Genomic DNA, 15,878 nt, shown 5'->3' on the forward strand with positions numbered 1-15,878 from the left:
ACTCTTTCAGCATTAGAGACCCACCCAAAAACACCTTTAAGAACAAAGACTGTGTATTTTGATCATTGAAGTATTAAGACTTGAAGCAAAGATATTTATTGGTAAAACAAATACTGAGTACATGCAAATTAATGTTACAATTTACTATTATGAGTATTTATTTCAACTTTCCATTCACTAAAAAACCACAAAATTTCAAATCAACCATCAGTGTACATTGCAAAACAACCCAGATACAGACAGACAGCAGACACTTTTTTTTTTTTTTTTTTTTTGGTAAAACATTCTGCACAATGTCTGTTTGATTAAGATTTAAATTTTCTCAGGAACCACAGGAACCTCTGGAGAGGTTTGTGGATACATTTCTGTGATCTCTGCTTAGCTAGCAAACTACATGATCCCACTCACTGTAAGCTTATTGCCTCACAGCAGCCAAATTTAGTGCCTTTGCCCACAGGGCGATGTGCTGTCCCAGAGAACCTGAACCACCTACTGCTGACTGTGGGAAGGGAGGAGAGAGGTGGTGAGAAGTGGCACTGCTGCTGCTCCTGCCAGAACAACTGCCATCACATTTCCTATCATCAGTAGCAAGTCCTGTCTTGGACCGTTCAGGCAACATTTGCTGCTCAGATATGCTCTCTGTCCACTCCCAAGGAAATATGTTGGACGGAAGTGTTTCATAAGACCACAATACCTTAGCTGCACTGCTAATTACAAGTTTCTAGTTATTTTACTTAAACAAGTTTGGACAAAGAAAATAATTCTCACCAAGCACACTTGCACTATTTAATCTTTAGTTTTGGGTGAAGGAGGTATTTTCAGGGGCATAAACATAAATGGGATCTGCAGCATTCATGAGCAATCAAACAGATGTCATTTATTGCTTAGAAAACGTCTGCCTAAGAAACTAAATAAGGACTATGCAAATAAAAGGATATGCCTTCTGGCTCTGTTCTTAGATTTGCTGAACTTCAAAAAAAGTTTCATAAGGACTACACAAGCTGGTATTTCTGAATCAAAAATAGTGGATCTGGGGAAAGAAAGGCATGTAGTCCCCATTACTACACCTCCTTCTGATAAATCTAGGGCCCTTAGAAATGTATTAACTCCAAGTAAAAGCTAAAAAAGGAGCCGAAGGATTAATTCTGCTGTAGAAAAGCTCCTAAAGTAGCAGCTTTATTTTAATAAACTAAAAGTATTTATATATGTATATATGTGGGAAAAAGTGCACTTCAACGGTTTGTGTAGCACCCAGTGGAAAGTAAATCTTTAACTTAACCAGTCAGCAAGTTTGTATTATAAGTACAGAATTATATTAAAAAAATGACTGACATTTCTGTGAATGAGGAATTGCCACAAAGATAAACTTCTACTGGAATACATCAGTAATTGCCCCAGTATTCAAATTTTAAAATCGTATTTGTAAGTAAACGTAAAGTTACCATGAACTCTGCATTCAGGCCAAAGATTAGTAGATGGTAATTAGCCAGGAAGCTAGTGCACCCCTATAGAACAACTGGATTGCTTTTTAACACAGAACCATTCAAATTAATTCATTTTAATCAAGCCAATAAAAGAACAGTTAGGTGACAAGCAATGTGGGCCTTATGCACTGAACAGCAGATGTTACCACGACTCTAGCAATCTAAGGGGAAGTAAGGAACATGCAACTTGACGTACGACACCAGTACAAAATTGAGGTAAGAAGAACATTCCCATTCTGACACTTGATGTCATAAGCAGATACTGAAAGAGTAGAAGAGACAGAGCTCAGCCATAAAAGTGTTATGAAATTCAGAGAAAATATGTTGCAGCAAAAGACCTGAAAAGTGCAATCTGTTTAGTTTATCATAGACAAGACCAACAGATGATTTAATCACTGCATACAAAAACCTTTGCTGGAAAAAAAAAAAACCTCACACCAAAATGACTCTTAAGATGTAGCAGAGAAAGATATCAGAAGTCTGGAAGCCAAAAGCAGATAAATTCAAATAAAGAACTATAAATTCTTAAATATGAAACCAACCAACTGCTTTAAAATGTCACTTTAAAATGTAAAAAAAGATAGCCTATCTTAATCAAAACTGGTGCATGAAAATTCAGCTCAATGAAAGGGTTACTGGGTGAAATTTAATGGCTAAGTCAGGCTAAAGTCACTTTATAATTTTAACTCTCAAATTTGCAAAACATCTTATTTGCTATATCAAAGAGGCACCTGTTCATGCTGTAATGAAACACTGCAACACTCAGCAAGAAGTGAGAAACATTCTGTATGACGAATGAGTAGAGCAGCTGTTACCAGTATTTTCCTGTTGGCTTAGAATTGATAAAAAAGGAAGCTTCTAATTAGTACAGAGTGTGTTTATCTTTTTCTGTTAGAAGTGTCAAACCATTTCTTTACCACAAAACCAGAAAATACTTTGATGTAGATAATACAATTTTAACTATCATTTGTCCTTCATGATTTTCAAAAGTTTAAGTAGTAACAGAAAACCATACTATACACCATATTGTGGGAGCTTAATGACACGGAGGATATGAAATAAGGATAATTTAATCTCACACCTTTTTAGATATAACAAACTCCCGAAGCAAATGATGCTAAATTACTTTTCAAATTAGGTATTTACTAGAAGTAATTTTTGAATTTATTTTTTTAACTAGAAATTTCTGCCAGACTTTTTATTTCTTTGTGAAAATTTTCTCATCAACACTATTGAGACTGCAGTTTCTTGATGGGCATATCTGGAAGGTACTGATCCTTGAATCCAAAGGTTTGCTTATGGACCTATGTTGAAGTAATTACATTTTCTCCACTGCTGGAACAGAAAACTTTGGAAAAAGACTAAAAGATATCCTTTAGCCTTCAAGTGTCTCACAAGCTTGATTCTGGATGAAAGGCAGATTAGGTTTAGACTCAGATAACGAATCAAAGACTGAATATATGCATATTTGTAATCACTGCTCTAATCATTAAGGAAAACACTCAGGCCTCCAGCTTATTAGGATCTCATCATATGAAAGAGAATAGTTATATTAAGCAGTGTAAGCATCTAAAGATTCCATCCTTCTTTGCTAAAAGCCTGCTAAGGCTATATAGTATATCCATCTCTCCTCAACCTTATGGGTTCGTTGGCTCATTGCAGTGTTGTTCTTTCCAGGAGCCAATAAGCACATGCAGGAAATACTACTACAGAGTATACTTGAATTTCCAAGAGACATTTAACACAGCTTTTTCTTCAAAATGTCTTAAAACCACTAAATAGCCAGGGTACGGAAAAAGGAACTCAGATGTGTAACTGGCTAAAGGACAAAAAGGAGTTGAAGAAATTGATCAGTAGAGTAAGGCAGGGACCTGAACTTGGACATACAGTATTCAACACACACTTTAGCAATCTGATAGAGGGGATAAACAGTAAGGGGACTAAGTTTGCTAATATTACTGAATGTAATTATTACTCTAGAGTACTGGACTTGAAGACTGGCTATGAGAGCTACCAAAGGAACTTATGATAGTGAATAACTGGGCAAAAGAATGGCAGATGAACCTCAGTGCAAGTAAAGCTTGATGTGATCCATGTGGTACAAAGATACCCAACTTTGTATCTACAGTAATGAGCTCTGACTTATACTCCCCTAAGGAACAGGATCTTAGGCATTCATGAAAAGATACTTTCAGTGTTCAGTAGCAGCCATAAAGAAAATAAAATATCAGTAATTATTAAAAAAAAGGAAGAGATAAGAAAGCATACTAAACCCATTTTCAAAACTGCACTGTATTTAAAATAGATGTGGGAGAGAATGAAGGCAGCTGGAAAAACTCCAGAGAGAGGCAAAAGCATAGTCAGAAGTACAGAACAACTTCGATATGAGAAACAACTAACTAAACTATGAGTCATCAAACTGGTAAAGCAGAGGGGTAGGAGAGAGAGCCCTATAAAAGCATACAAGCTAGCAAACTATCATTCCATGCTCGTCTGGTTCTCATATTCTTAGCCAAATGCCCACTGTTGGTCATGGTCAGTGACAAAAATGGGCTGCATCTACCTTGGGCTGACCACATATAACCACTCCTGTGTTAGTCTGGATGCTCTACGATAGCCACAGCTACCCATTTTTCTTCATCCTCTTGTATTGCATTCTTAGCAAAATAGATGAGGTTCTGAAACTAACTAGAGGACAAAGTATTTTGCTAAAGTTTTGCTCCTAGTGGGTATTTATTTGGGGATTCTTTATCTTGTCCATTTCAATAACCAAACCACAAGGAGGCTGACAAAATCTTCATTAGTCACTTATAAACCTGTTTGCAATAGCGATATTCTCTCCCTTGTGGGGCAGATAATGATTAGACCTTTTTCAATTTTATGATGGCAATGTTAGACTGACAGCAAGAAGAAATAATAACATAGATGTTAATTCTGTGCAGGAACAGTTGATCATGAGAAACACAAAGGAGAAAAAGAGAGTCTCAGTACTCAGAGTTGTTAAATGTCACTGTCGAAATTTTTAATCATAAAATTCACCATACTCATGGACTTTCATTTTGCTAAGTCTAAGCTACACAGCTAACAAGCCTCAGTTCCACCTTTAAAAGACCAGGGGACTATCATGTATTGAAAACCACTTGTATGAAGAAATGGCTTAGAACATTTTGCAACAGTAGAAAAAAACAAAAGAGAGGCAGCACCCTGTTAATAGTTGTGACAATACAATATTACAAAAAAAATTTAGTAATATATATTTAGTAATATTGTCATTATAATAGCAATAAGAAAACCAGAACAGAACTCCCTCCTCCTCAAAGTCTTTGAAAAACAATCACTTAGTCTCTTTTAAAGTAAATTAAAATGGACAATTGCCATAACATTAATCTAAAACCCTAGACTACTTAAAACAATGAACTTTATTTCATACATACCAAATATTTTGCAAAATCTGGGGGAAACACATGCAACATAACTCTCCCTACAGATGAGAAGCTTTACGAGGCATTTTAATAGACTGACTCTAATAACATAAAGCTAAACAGTAATTTTGCAGTTCATGGCAGTAATCTGACACTGACAATTTGTCTCATTCTTTAACTCTGCACTTACCCCTTGTTCATCCAGCTTCATGAGCTGTTCTGTGACTTTTGGGGTGTTGAAGGCCAGCCTTAGGCAATGGATATTTAGCTCAGGAACCACATACTCCAGCACTTCTTTTAGGGGGAGTCCCCTGGCTGTGCAATGCTTTGCAGTTGAAGGGATAGCATCTTCCAGCACAGAGCCTCTTAATGTCATAAGCTTAGCATACAAAACAAAATTAGCTTATATATTGAACTATGCATTGAGAAAAGGTTGACAAACAATAGCAGTGGAGCAAAATGTACTATTTTTCCAATTCTTAATACAGACTGAGAACATTAAGTAACTTATGTTGCAGGAAACAGACACTTGATATGTAAAATGTTGGTCTGATAGCTAACAGCAGTTAGAATATTTCAAATAATTCAACAGACATAAGTTGAATTATACTACTTGGAAAAGATTACCAGTAGTATTTCCAGCAGGAAACTACTACTTGGAAAAGATTAGTAGTAGTATTTCTAGCAGAGCATTCCAAAGTATAAAACCATGCTTCTCAGGTCTACTCACTGTCAAGATTTAAAAGTGGAGGAAGTTCTTTTCCTCCTCTTTGCTTGCTTCTAGCTGATATAACTCCTGTAAGTTTCTCAAGCTTTACCAAAACATTTTCCTCTGTATTGGTTATGGAATAACTCACACTGATATTTACTTGTATTCTGTGTAATATAAACATGTGGCATAACTTTGTCAGGACATTCCTGGATTATATGTATGTAGAGGAGACAGAAATCTTTTATCAATGCTGAAAAGCGTAAAACTCCAGGCATACCACCTGATTGTGCCTGCACACTTCTAGCTTCTTTTACTATCATTCCTGAACTGCTTACCTCACTGGTTCTGAATATGATCCGGTAGTTGTATTGAGGTCCATTTTCTTTTATTTCCTCTGGCTTTTCTCTTCTTATACTCACAGCTACTGGACCCAGGTTCTCATCTGCCCCAAAGTAGTTCCAGTGTTCTTGCATACAAGAAAAGAAAAAAAAAAAAAAGAACACAAATAAAAGTTCATCTTGCTTTTTACACTTCAACTTTATTTTCATGCTTATTTGTTATATTGGAAATAAATTGCGAGCTTCACTAGAGTCAACAAGCGCATGTCTTCAGTAGTACTAGGATTTTATTTTCATGCTTCAGTTCTCTTATGAGCTCCGTTTATACAGGAAGGTTGAAATTCAACTTTGTAGCTCTGCTGAAACAGGCCTAACCAGGCCTAACACAGGATACACCTCTTATACATCAAAATCAGCTTCACTCCCACTGAGCTAAGTACAACCAATTTCCTCCCCTTAAAAATAAAAACAAGGAAGCCAAATGCATTGAAGTGAGAAACTTACCACTTTATGTTTGAATGGGAGGGGCAAAGAATTGTACTTAGCACAGAATATAACTTAATTATTTTTTTAATCGAAAAAGTAAAAACCAGTCAAACAAGTTACTAAATTATAAAAAAAGAAAAACTGATGAAGTTAAAGACTTGTTCATAGTAAAAAAATCAAAGCATAGTATCATAGAAAAATAGAAAAATAGAATAAAGTGCAAGAAATTAAGTGACTAGCAAAAATATTGAACAGTGAAATGTCAGACAACCCAAAGAGTAAATTCAGAGTGCTAAGAGCTGAGTCTAAAACTAGCCCAGTTGGAAAAGCAGCAGAGAGAAGAATACAGAGCTGGAGAAATCACTCACTAGCTGGAAAGTAGATTATTTGAGATACATTTTTATATTTGTTTAACTATACACATGTAAAGCCAAGCTTTAGATGAAGAAATATTAGGAAATTGCATATATAGAAATTAAAGCTCAACAATTTAAGAAATTTGAATCAAAGGCTCTTCTATTTAGCCTTCTGAGCATTATGAACTATCTTGACTGATGACAGAAGTACATCACCATGAATGCCGCAGCATATAAACAAAGTTGCACATATCTCAATTGATAAAAGCTGAATTTAAACACACAGTACCTGAAAGGAAAATTTGAGAGGAACTGTAGAAAAATAGAAGTCAAATATTGGACAAGATAAATAAGTTCTATGTAGTGATTTCCATATGCTGCATATCTGAATGAATTTATACATGCACAAAAATAGAAAGTTAGAGCTATCTGAAAATTCAACAATTCAAAGAAGAAACGTGAACTTCAGTGGAATGAAAAAAAGATGATACTGTCCTGAAAGGAAATCTAACCATACTGCCTGAACTACTACATATAGATTGTTATTCTTAAAACAACCAGAACTTCAATACAAGAATTTTAAGAGCAGTCTAATATGAGCTATTCTGCTATAGAAAGAAAACAAAAAATATTTTAATATCATCATCATCAAGAACTGCATCTCAAAAGATACTAAAAATAGATACTGAAATACACTCCCATCCAAAGTGAATGGCAGTCATTTTTCCAATGAATAAGCACTTGCAGTGTTAAAAACTTGACTACCTCCTTTTTTATTCTATTTCTTTTAAAAATTATACTTACTGGATCTTGCTATGCTTTCCTCCAACACACTAAATGCTTTTCAAGTAGATGTTCTCTCCTTATGAACTTAATCATACCCTAGAATTACACCATTGTCTTCACACTGCCATCTACCCCTTTAAGCCCTTGGGGGCCCTATTCTTATTCTCCAGTATCTGGTATTTTATTATCCTTTCCTTAGTGTTTTCCATTTAAGATTTCAGAGTATACAAGACATAAAAGAGATATGCTCGCAGCATTATAAAGCTTGCTTTCTACCAAATTCCTCTGCAAGTCATCAAAAACCAATACTCTGCACAGAGGTAATTAAGATTCAAAATTCTTTTAATATCTTGTGGAATATCCTGTAAATATTGGCATAAGTTTTGAGTGACTGATTCCAACAAGTGGGGAAATTATGAATAAATTAGACCATCCACATAAGCCTAATTAAATCTTTATGCTACTCCACTGATATGAGCCTTGTAAATGCCACAGAGATCTCTTGTTTTAAAACCCAAATTATCCTATTAGCAGCCTAGCTTTTCTTCTTCCTCCATTAAGTAACTTGCTTTTTTCAGGATGTTTATAGCTCAAACAGTTATGGCAGAGATGGCCAATGCAGAAGAACAGTCACTGAGAATATTAGATCAACTTTCTATCAGCATATTATGCAGCTTCCAAAACCTGAGATAGCTTGGACATCTGCACACTAAACTGCTTATTGACTTAAAAGCACTGAGGTACCTTTGCTTACACAATAGAAAATTTTAAAGAAAAAAGGCATGTTGGTAATACATACTAGAATGGTCCAAAAATTACATTAGTTTTCTGTACTGACAAATGCACAGATGATAAAATCAGTATATCTTGTAACCAGTCTAGCCATGTCCCTAAGCACTAGATGAGTCTAGATGATTAAGACTAGATGAGTCTTAAATACCTCCAGGGAATGGGGACTCCACCACTACTGCCCTGGGCAACCCATTACAATGCTTGAGAACCCTTTCAGTAAAGAAATTCTTCCTAATATCCAATCTAAACTTCCCTTGGCACAACTTGAGGCCATTTCCTCTTGTCCTATCACTTGTTACTGCTCTACACCCTCCTTTCAGGTAGTTGTAGAGAGCAGTAAGGTCTCCCCCTGAGCCTCCTTTTCTCCAGGCTAAACAACCCCAGTTCTCTGAGCGGTTCCTAATAAGCCTTGTGCTCTAAAACTTTCAAGGGTTTTGCTTCTCCCCCCCCCCTTTTTTTTGTTTAAATAAACTGAAGCACTGCAGTCAATAGTTATGTATTTAACTAAGAATCTCACTTTCTCACACAAAAAGACATCTTTTCTTACACTTCAGTAAGAAGGCCTGAACAACTTGTTCCTTCTTTCTGTCAAAAAATATACTTTTTAATCAAAACTGAAATGTATCGGCTGTCTTAACATGTATTTTCTTAGAAGATTAGTTGCAAGGTTTCATACTCAATCACAGAGCAAACAAAAATGTTAGAATGCTCTACAAGGAAAAAACAGTCCAGAAAGTATCCCCAAAACAACTGGCAGGTGGCTTCTTGAAATCTTGTCTTTCCTCCCCCTGCCCTTATATTTGGTGCCACCATGTAGAAAAGAAAAAAAAAAACCCAAACAAGTCCAACATGTTTTCCTTCTGATTAATTCTAAAAGCACCATGTTTAGAGAGAAAAATCTTTTATTTCAATAATCACTTATTTATTTATTTTACTTTTGCCGAGTACCATCACACTTGGAAACATTTTTGTTATTAGTGATGTCATTTGTGTATTTCAGACAGTATTCCTGTTACCGATTTCAATAGAGACCAAACCACAAAGTTGCACCTGGACACAACCAAGCAGCAAGAGCTGAAAGCACATATACATTATGGCATAAGTGAGAAAACTGAACTGAAGCCGGCTTCTGTTCAGTTACTACATCTATATGAACTGTAAACCCCTCCAATAAAGAGGCATTTTAAAAGAAAGGACTCTATCAGATTAAAAAACAGAGATGCCAAAAGAGATCCTGTTATCTCAACTCAAATAGCTCAGAAATTGTCTTTTCAGGCATTGAATTTAAGAGAAGAAGGGAAAATGTCACACCAAAAGCCCTGACTGCCATGTAAAATTCAAACAATGAATAACTTCCTTTAATATTTTTTTCCCCCCATGTATAGTTACCCTTTTTTTTTTTTTCCAAAACTTAATCTTATTTCAGGGTCAAATTTATGCAACTTTCACAATTTTGTTTGTGCTGGTTTTGGCTTCCCCCCCTACCCCCCCTTTCTTTAGCACTAGCATAACCACATATCTCAGTGCTTATAAATGTCTAGACTTAAGACTTCTAATTACAAGTCCCCCTATGAAATACACCTTTTGAAATACACCTTTAAATAGTCACCTTGCAAATACATCTTTTGTAGTATAGGATTAGCATTTATCTCCTGTAAGTATAAACATCTCCATGTGAGTTAATTGTGTATGAGTCTTCTGTAGTGAACTGAGGGAAGTAAGACTGCAATTTGTATCATCCTGCAAGGTTCTTTTCTCTCCGCTGAGTACAAAGGGAGTCTGCACAATTAGCTCAGGTATAAAGCAGAGAAGTTGAATCCAACCTTGGGAACTACCATTACAAAGTTCTTTTCCCAATATCTGTACCATTTTTCTAACCTCCACTAAACTGTCTCCATCAGTATTTTCATATTTAGATGTCTGAACACCAAGTCAGGATATTATTTATCAATAATTTTACCACTGCTCTGTAAAAGGTCAAATAATATGTTGATTTCACTTTAGTATTTCCTTTACATACACTCATCCATTTGCATTCATCAATGAACTTATACAAGACTCATCCATAAATGTCACAAGCAAATATCTCACACTGACTAGACTAAGATATTTTAATTAATTGGGACCTTGTTAGTAATACTCCAGCTCACTGATACCTCCTTCATATTGCAAAAATTTGAGATGCATCTATCATCCAAGTAACAATACCTGTAAAGAATGACTATTACTTCCACATAATTAAAGACTTAAGTCACCATCAGAATCTCACAAAATTACCTGGGAGAAATGAAAATGGACTACATCAATGCAATGGCTTTCATTATTTTTCTTTTTTTCCAAGACACAAAAGATGAACAGTTTGGGGGTTTTTGTGGTAAGATCTACTTTTCATTAAATCTTGCTGATTGGCATCATTAGTGTTTTTTAACTGTTGGTTCTTTGTTGATATAGTCCCAAATTACCTGCTTTGTTATTTCAAGTTGGAATGAAAACAAACTATAAAGGATTACAATTCTCTGGGTCATTGCTTTTTATTCTTTACAAGCTCTAGGTTTACTTCAGTAGTTGTCAAATTCTGCGAAATTTTCCTGGCTTAACATCTTTAAAAGTTATTGTTTCTGAATCAGAATTCTTTGTTTCACAACTTTAAGACCATAAAATTACACAAGGCCTGCTGACTTGGACTAGCTGATCCCACTGAAACTGTCTTTTGTCACTGTCTATTCCATTCATAACATCCAACCTCCTCTTCAAACAAGAAAGCTTCTGCATCATTACTTTCTTCATGTTATAAAAACTTTCAGTTACAACTGACTTCCTTGACTTTTTTTACCTATTATGTTGCTTTAAGTTTTATTGCTAGCCCATCTCTTTCAAATTAGTCTAACGTTTGCTTGGGGAAAGAAGATGCGCTGTGTAGTCAACAAAATGCATTTGGTACTTGTAGAACTGTGTCATTTGGGCACATCTGATGAGGCTTCTGAAGTACACCTATTTTCAGATAAAAATCTCTGGCAGGAATAACATCTCTGGCTCAAGCCTGCTGGACTGAACATGAGCAGAGTGAATTTAAAATCCAGTTTTAGGGTTTAAGGAAAAAAAAAAAAAATCACAGCTTTTTTTCTCCCTCCAAACCCACTCCATACACAATACCGATACTTTTATACCTAGTTACCCCTCACCGATACCCTGAGGACTATGTTACACCGATTTTATCTAATTTGTCTTAATTACAACTAGAAAGAAATGGAGATATAATGGTGACTGGCATCATACCAGCATGAGGGTGTGGTTTCCCTTAAGGATAAGCCAAACTAATAAATTGCTGTTGTCTAATGGCTGAAATCCCATTGACACCTCCTTCCTCTCCTGCTGTTCCCTCTCATTGCTTACCTGGCACTAGGCTTTGACACTTCTCTGACTGCAAGGAAAGTTGATTTGACTGGAGAGAAAAAACCAAGCAATAAAAAGCAAATTTATTGTGATGGCAAGATTTCTGCTTGCTTAGTAAACTGAACTAGCTTATCAAGTTTTCAGAAAACAAGATAACTGGTACAAGGAAGGGGGAGGAATAAAGTCTTCCCTTTTTAGTGCTGAAATGCTGTTAAATCAGGTCAGCTGTAACATGAAGCTGCACCTTCAGTTGCTGATTGCAAAACTCACCAGAGTGATAAGGAATCAAATTGTTCTGTAGGGAGACAGATAGGAAGGTAATCACAGGCGAGGGCTTCTATAATCTTAGGCTCTCCCCTCCAAACATTCCTCATCTTATATTGCACATCTGGCTTACTGTTCTCAGGAAATCAGTATTTTTCCTCACTCCTTTCTCTTGAAAGGATGTGGGATCAGCACTCTCAAAACCCATGCAGTAAAGGTTACCTCTCAGCCCTTGAAAGACTGAAGAAAGATGAGACTATGGAAAGCATGACAAGAGCCACCCAAACAAGGGAAAATACAGGGAAGAAAAGGTGAGAGATGGACATATTTTGAGGCAAGGGAAAAATGAGAGGTGAGGGTATTAGCTGTAACATACAGTTACCAAGTTAAAGTTTTTCTGAACTGACCATCCACTTATTTTAACCAGGTATCCCTGTTGCTTTTATCAGTAGGAAACAAGCTCTTTTGAGCTCCTTTCACTAAAGAGATGAAACCCAGTCCTGATCACTGGTAGCTAAGGAACAAGCACTCTTCAGGTCAACCACTAGACCAATTCTATCCATCAGGAGATACCATAGCAAGGCACACAATCCTGCAAATAGAACTTTTTTAAACTTTAAAGGACTTTGGTCTGCATTCCTTTTTGATAATTTTCACAATCAGGAAGAACAGACAGCAAGATCTGCATCTTGTGGTGCCAGCATCATTTTGGCGAGGGAGGTATCTGGGTAATGTTTGGGTTTTGCTTGTTTCCATAGGTCAAAAAGTTTTGATCCATTTTTTCCCATGTGTAAATCCAGTGGAAATTATAATCCTTGGTTTCAGTAGAACCATGTGGTAAGAACTGTACTCTTCTTTCAGAGATGCTGTCATTGCAACATACATGTGTGTGCATATATGTAATTATATATTATACAGAGTGATAGTTTCTTTCTACAAAATCTGACAAATTAAAATTTTCTTTCTAGAATGATGGTTATAATGAAAATAGTAAGGAAGACAGATTTTTATCTTTATTTATATGATATTATTGACTTTAAATTAATTTTAAAAACCTCTATGTTTTGAAATGGATGATTAAGATATTAAAACGTCCAAAGACTATTGTAAATGCTAGCTTTCCAAGCTGCACTAAATCTTCAGTACATTAATTCTTGACATGGAGGAAAGAAAGTTCTCATATTTTAGGATTTTATTTTCTTTTTTAATCTTTCAAGTGCCAGCCCATGCCCACTCCCATGGATACCAAAGCTGTGTTACAAGATATTTAAAATTTGCAGCCATTGCTATCATGTTATGTATATCAGTACTAAAATCATCAACATTTTTTTACTCCAACATTGTGAAAGACTACTAGACACAGCATGTACTAATTGGTAAAATACACCACATTTAAGCACTGATGATTAAAAAATTACAGAATTCTTGCAAATGCTATTATACATCAGCTGAATTCTGTATGTTGGTAAAGCAAAAAATCGTTAATAAAACAGAAGGAGAAACAAAATTTACCTACCTTTCTGATAGAAGAATTTTCGATAATAATATGCACCAAGGTCTACGTGTTCAACGATGTATCTTTTTACTCTGTCTAAATGTAAAATCAGATTCTCCTTGGGAACTTCCAGAACTGCTACTCCGGCATTCGTGCAATGAGAACTCAGAGTCGACTCAAACGAGGCACTTTCAAATCCACTGAAGGAACCTGAATTAGATTTGGAAAGGCTGATCTTCCTCTCCCCTTCCCCACCAATCTCATTACGAAAATAAGGACAACTCATCACAAGTTCATTGCTTTTATCATCCCCCTGATCCATATTGAGACTTCCTTTTGAATTCAGGTCTTCAGTGCTGCCCATTGGAGAGTTGAAACTTGCAGAATGGGACAAGGGTCCAGAGACAAGTGATGCTACAGCAGCAGCAGATGCACCTGTGGTTGTGTTCCTTCTTTTAATAACATTATGCCTGTTGATTGCTGCTTCATTTAAATCAAATAAAATACTCTGTACATCATAATGAGCAAAACACTTTGGACAAGTCCAAGGCTTGACACTATCTTCTGACCTGTTATCTTCAAGATCTGAAGACTTCCCAAGCTCCCCTTCACCTCTGGCATTGCGCAGCTTACGAAAAATAGACGAATCTCCTGTCTCCGATTTTGAGCGTCTCTTGAGTGGCTTCTCCCTTTCTTTAAAGAGTCTCAGGTTTTCCCTTTGAGTAATAGGTCCATCTATCACATCTAGAGAGAATCCTGAACCCTTGCTTCCACTGGCAATCAGGAGTTCACTAAGCTTAGTTGTGGCTGGGCTTCTCTGATCAGACTTTTCATCTTTATAGCCCTTCAATAAGTCGAAAAAACTTTCCCCTGAAGTTCCCTGCTTATCTATGGAAGATGTGCTGCCATACTCCCTGTGCAGAGATGGCCCAGATTTAAAAGTGGGTGAAATACATTCATCAAAACTATCCACATCAAGCTCACTTATGGTAATGTCACTGTTGCTGCGCTGTCTTATTCTGCGAAGAGCTTTCCTTGGGGAACTGGGATAGCCATCAGGTGTAAGAAACCTGGAGTCTAGATTCTCAGATTGTCTGGTCTTGTTTTTAAGTGTGCTCTGGATGCTCTTTAACATGACAGAATCACTAGCATTCAGGTTAACAGAGCTTCCCTGACTCCCAGGACTGCTTTTGGAAGACATGCTTTCAAGGCAACTTGAAGTTTCAATATCTTGACTAGATCTGCTTGTTTCCTTGATGTTCTCCTTCCTTGGGGGCCAATCAGCAATCCTTGCCCTGACCCCCATTTTAGGGACTCCAGGAGTAGAGGTAACATGATGGGAAGTTTCATTGCGAGGAGGTCCAACTGGCGCCATGACTGCAGATCCCAAGCTGCCATTCTGTGACCTAAAGCGCCTCATATAAAAGTCATCCGAGTGGACTTTTGAGGTGCCATCTGTTCCGACTGATACCCCAGTGGCAACAGCCCTTTCAGTCTGGGACCGCTTCAAGCTGGTCATGATCTTTCAGTATGTTCAACCTTAGTAAGTTCCAAGAAAAAACACAGTCATTTCTACTTTTTAAATGCACAGTTCTCTTTTGGAGAATAGTCTCCAAAATATACAATAGTTGCATGAGATCTTAATCATGGACATTTAAGGACACAGTTAAATGCAGGATGTCCAGAAAATACTGATATTCAGTAGGTTTTGATAAACAATAATTTCCTTGAACTTTTGAATTTCAAGAAGTAGCCATGCTCCAATACATTCAAATTGTTTTAACATCACTTTTGCTGCAATGTGTCAGAGTTGTAATCCAATCACTTATGCTACTGTTAAGCCTAGAACAGAGAAAAAAAGAGGTAAAAGCATTAATCATTTAATATATAACTTTTTTCATAACTTAAAATATCAGAGTAATTATTACACAGAATTAGTAATTTAATAAACATGCTTTTAAATCTCATTAATCATCACCTCAAAAATACAGAGTTGTGTTACATGGTGGTGAGGAGTTTTCTAGAAATTTTTGCTTTGCCTTCTTAAGAAATACTTTTATATTTGGATTCCACACTTAAATACAGTTTTCTTCCTTATGAACTGATTAGTGATACTTTCTAGTTGAGTTAGTGGACAGTTTTACAAAGCACAAGTAGGGATCTAATCTCCTCAGCTGAAGGACACATACAGCATACATTTCCTGTAGAAACTAGAAGAGTTTCTACAGGAACTAGAGAAGTTCCTGTAGAGAAGACTAGAGAAGCCAGATAAAGACTCCAAATTTTGTTTATAAATGCTTTAAAGAATTTACCAGTTATAAGTCATACATCCTTGGTTGCAATTGGGTAT

At 36.2% G+C, this 15,878-nt stretch overlaps 1 protein-coding gene across 1 annotated transcript in view; it reads right to left on the minus strand.

Moving 5' to 3' along the window:
• The window catches only part of LOC104523926 (signal-induced proliferation-associated 1-like protein 1), a 37,022-nt gene extending 21,658 nt beyond the window's left edge, over positions 1 to 15,364 (minus strand). Inside the window, exons 1-3 of the mRNA XM_010166658.2 lie at positions 13,550 to 15,364; positions 5,954 to 6,084; positions 5,097 to 5,285 (exon numbers count right to left, since the gene is read on the minus strand). Coding sequence (XP_010164960.1) covers positions 5,097 to 5,285; positions 5,954 to 6,084; positions 13,550 to 15,047 — 1,818 coding nt within the window. The 5' untranslated portion in view covers positions 15,048 to 15,364. The remainder of the gene's footprint in view (positions 1 to 5,096; positions 5,286 to 5,953; positions 6,085 to 13,549) is intronic.
• Between the last annotated feature and the right edge of the window lie 514 nt (positions 15,365 to 15,878).

This window comes from Antrostomus carolinensis, unplaced genomic scaffold (assembly GCF_000700745.2).
Source record: "Antrostomus carolinensis isolate BGI_N321 unplaced genomic scaffold, ASM70074v2 scaffold3704, whole genome shotgun sequence".
NCBI classification, from domain to species: domain Eukaryota; kingdom Metazoa; phylum Chordata; class Aves; order Caprimulgiformes; family Caprimulgidae; genus Antrostomus; species Antrostomus carolinensis.